Here is a 3,576-nt window from a genome sequence, read left to right as displayed (position 1 = left end):
AAATGAAATTATAAAAAATCGAGAAACAATCTATGAAGTTTCATACTTTTATATATAAAAGGTTATAGATATAGATTACATATTGGCAGTTGGTCCCTTTATTATGTGGATTTGGTCTAAATCGGAACAAGAACCAAAGATTCAACTGGGCGCAGATTTCACGATGGGTGAAACTTCGAGGACCAAAATGTAATTATCTCTATATACAGGCTAAGCGAGTGGTTACTATTTGTATTATCTACCGCCAAGTCTGTCTGTCTGCCTCTGCAACTGTTCACAAACACAAACTGTCTCTGTTCTTTTTAACTGTTACCCATTCATGATTGGACCATAATCAAAAGCTTTATGATTACAGAGGTGAACTTAAGGCCCCAGTGCTCCATCAGAGTGGGTGATTTCATCCTCTTTAACTTCCATGGATGAATGAATGCTTTCTGCTCTCAGGGCCTCACCCAACAAGGAATTGATTGATGTGAGAGGGGGACACATTATCCGCCTTTCCTTTTTCTCTAATATCCTCTCGTGTTCGCTGCTTTTGCCTCTGCCAATTTCCTGTCGGGGGTAGAAAAAAAGATAAAGGGGGGAGATTCTGTTTCTTTGTTCTTTTCTTCTCTTTCTATGTAAGCCATTGTTCTTGGGCGTTTTCCTCTTTTGCCATTTCAGAGAATCTCCTGGTGAAGTGAGTTCTGTTGTCTTCCGGAACATTTTCACCCGCCATCGATGGCTTGGGGATATTTGTCGTCCCTTTTCCCGGTTCGCAATATACGGAGCATTGTTCTTCAGGTCAGCAAGTCTTTCTTACAGGGTGTCTGTGGGTTTCGTCGATCTATGGACTTCTGATGTTTCGGTTTCACTAAAGAGTGGGTTGGAGTGGCCATCTGAGTCCTGTCTGTTTAGTTTATGACTGTGTCGGTTAGCAGAGTAACCTTCAAAAAGAAAATTCCTTTCCCCCGTCCTCCCAAAAGACGGTTCCTTTTCCAATCTTCTTCGTTTCACGAGCGTGATCTTTCATTAATTGATATCAGTACACAAAAAACTAAAAATTCCAAAGATGGCTTGATCAGTTGATTGGAGGGGATCAATGGATTACACGGTAGTGTTCGTGGGGAGATGCTTAAGACGTTTAATAGGAAGCAAAGGCTTCACTAGATGGAAGAAATTTATTAAAGAAATAGACAGGATTTGCTACTTGAGAATCTATTTTCATTGATGTTCTTTTCTTTCTTGCTTTTCATTGCTGTACAAATCCCGAATGCCCAGATTCCAGAAATCTGCAGATAAAGTCCGGGTAACAATTCTAACAGTGTAGTAATTTTACTGTTTATGGTGCTCGTGAATCAACAGCATGCAAGAATGCCGCAGGCAGAACTGGGACGACACACGATAAGGTCCCATGGAGCCTCGCTTGCAAAGGATCACCGCCAAGACTGGCTTATACTCTTACTTCTCATTGTGATGGAGGTCATCCTGTATGTCATCCACCCTTTCTACCGGTTTGTCGGGAAGGACATGATGACAGACCTCAAGTATCCGCTGAGGGACAACACCGTTCCTGTTTGGGCAGTACCTGTCAGTAATTCTTTCATATAAGTTGTATCTGCATTTTATTTATGTTTTTGAAGGCAATCTAGAACCAGGAAAGAGGAAAGGGAACTCCCCGAATTTTTGATAAGTTCTTTCCTCAATGAATTTGACTTGATTTTTGAAATTGTACTATATTTTTCCACCGTAACTCTTCCGATTGCCTTGCCATTTCGTAATTTAACAAAACACTAATCTTTTATTTCTCCTTTTTCCTCATTTAATGTTCAGATGTATGCAGTTCTGTTACCAATCGCAGTTTTCCTTCTAATCTACTTCCGCAGGAGAGACGTCTACGACCTGCACCATGGCATTCTAGGTCACTTCTTCTAGACCTTAGAAAAAGCAGAAGCAGTGGAAATTTATAGAAACAGTTTTAAAAGTCATTCTATTTGATTTGAATCGCTTTGGTTCATTGCAGGGCTCCTATATGCTGTTCTGATTACTGCGGTCATTACTGATGCAATAAAAGATGCAACCGGCCGTCCACGTCCCGACTTCTTCTGGCGTTGCTTTCCTGACGGGGTTGAAGTAAGTTCCTTTGGACTATCAAATGTTGAAATATGATATGCACGATAACCGACCTCAACTTAAATGCTATTTATCTTTTAATTAGGCATATGATAAGGGGGGAGGTGTCAAATGCCACGGGAAGGACAGTGTCATAAAGGAAGGCCACAAGAGCTTCCCGAGCGGCCATGCTTCCTGTAAGTTCAAGTTCCCGAAACTTGCTTCTTCTTTTGTACTTATTTAGGATCACCGTCTTATAAGGATTTTTTCTTTTCAACCTTGATCACATAATTCTCTTTGCAGGGTCTTTTGCGGGCTTAGGCTTTCTATCTCTTTACTTATCAGGAAAAATCAAAGCGTTTGACAGAAATGGACACGTAGCAAAACTGTGCATTGTGTTTCTTCCTCTGCTTGCTGCATCTCTTGTTGCCGTCACTCGGGTGGACGACTACTGGCACCACTGGCAAGATGTATTTGCAGGCGGTCTTCTCGGTATATTTTTGTTGCCTCCTTTTTATTTTTCTTTTTCTTTTTCTTTCAGATTACCAAACAGGACCTTAGCAATCCATTCATGAAGTCTTATTTACAGTTAGCTAAGTGGTTGATTGATCTCGTGCAGGATTCGTCGTTGCAGCCTTCTGTTACCGTCAGTTCTTCCCTAATCCCTATGATGACGAGGGTATTCCTTCAGTTCTATGCTAATCCTTTGCCGCTGCTGTTTTTAGGGAAGTTAAACCCATAATCCTTTGTGCCTTAACTGACTGCAGGCTGGGGCCCCTATGCGTATTTCCATGCAATAGAAGCCTCACAGGAAAACTCGACCACCGTGCATCCGGTGAACGCACTGTCTGTGCAGGTGACAGAAGCTCGTGTCATGAATCGTCAAGTGATTGGGTGCCATGGAGAAACAGAGGCAGGCCACGAGGAGAGCTCACCGTTTGATCTTGAATCTATGGGAAGGTGATACTGCACTTCAGCAGCTCGTATCCTTGTACAGGCTGTAGATATAGATGAAACTGTAGTGCCCTCCATTAGCTCCTGTCACGTTTAATAAGCAAGATGATGATGGAGTATGGTTGTGTTGATACTCGATAGCTAGTTCACAACACGACGATGCTGCTCACGACAGATTAGTCTCCTCTTAAGGTCCATTCGTCTTGTAACATTTCTTCAGCTATTGATTTGCCCCGTGCTTCTCTTTTCTGTCTCGATAGCGGGACCTTGGATTTCGGTCTAAATCCACGGTAAACACTTAAGAAATCAATGGAAATAGCTGTCACAGCTAGCACACATGGACATCCTAATCTAAACCACGAGGCCACGTGATATAGTACAAATGACCCAGGGATCAAAGGTCGGTCGATTGCTGCAAGTTAATTTGATAAAGACCAAATTTAAAGCACATCGTGTGGAGTGACCAGTCTCGATTAATACGAATAAATGTTGGACAGAACTTTACCGAGTTGCGTAGAGGTGAGAGGGCCG

General features: G+C 42.2%; 1 protein-coding gene across 1 annotated transcript; it reads left to right on the top strand.

Annotated features, from left to right (window-relative positions):
* The first annotated feature begins 391 nt into the window (after positions 1-391).
* On the top strand, positions 392-3,294 carry LOC116210052 (lipid phosphate phosphatase 2-like). Its single transcript, XM_031543854.1, has 8 exons — positions 392-783; positions 1,345-1,569; positions 1,813-1,900; positions 2,003-2,112; positions 2,198-2,288; positions 2,395-2,583; positions 2,711-2,770; positions 2,859-3,294. The coding sequence occupies exons 1-8, from the start codon at positions 721-723 to the stop codon at positions 3,053-3,055; spliced, it is 1,023 nt and encodes a 340-aa protein (XP_031399714.1). The 5' UTR covers positions 392-720; the 3' UTR covers positions 3,056-3,294.
* Positions 3,295-3,576: the final 282 nt, after the last annotated feature.

Source organism: Punica granatum, chromosome 6, assembly GCF_007655135.1.
Source record: "Punica granatum isolate Tunisia-2019 chromosome 6, ASM765513v2, whole genome shotgun sequence".
Lineage (NCBI taxonomy): Eukaryota > Viridiplantae > Streptophyta > Magnoliopsida > Myrtales > Lythraceae > Punica > Punica granatum.
The sequence above is the reverse complement of the archived record's forward strand: the minus strand, read 5'-3'. Positions and strand labels throughout refer to the sequence as shown.

Excerpts from the sequence above, each read along its gene's own strand:
- LOC116210052 (XM_031543854.1), top strand. The coding sequence starts at position 721 with ATGGCTTGGGGATATTTGTCGTCCCTTTTCCCGGTTCGCAATATACGG. Across the intron at positions 2,289-2,394 it reads CCCGAGCGGCCATGCTTCCT|GGTCTTTTGCGGGCTTAGGC; the intron begins GTAAGTTCAAGT and ends TTCTCTTTGCAG. Across the intron at positions 2,584-2,710 it reads ATTTGCAGGCGGTCTTCTCG|GATTCGTCGTTGCAGCCTTC; the intron begins GTATATTTTTGT and ends GATCTCGTGCAG.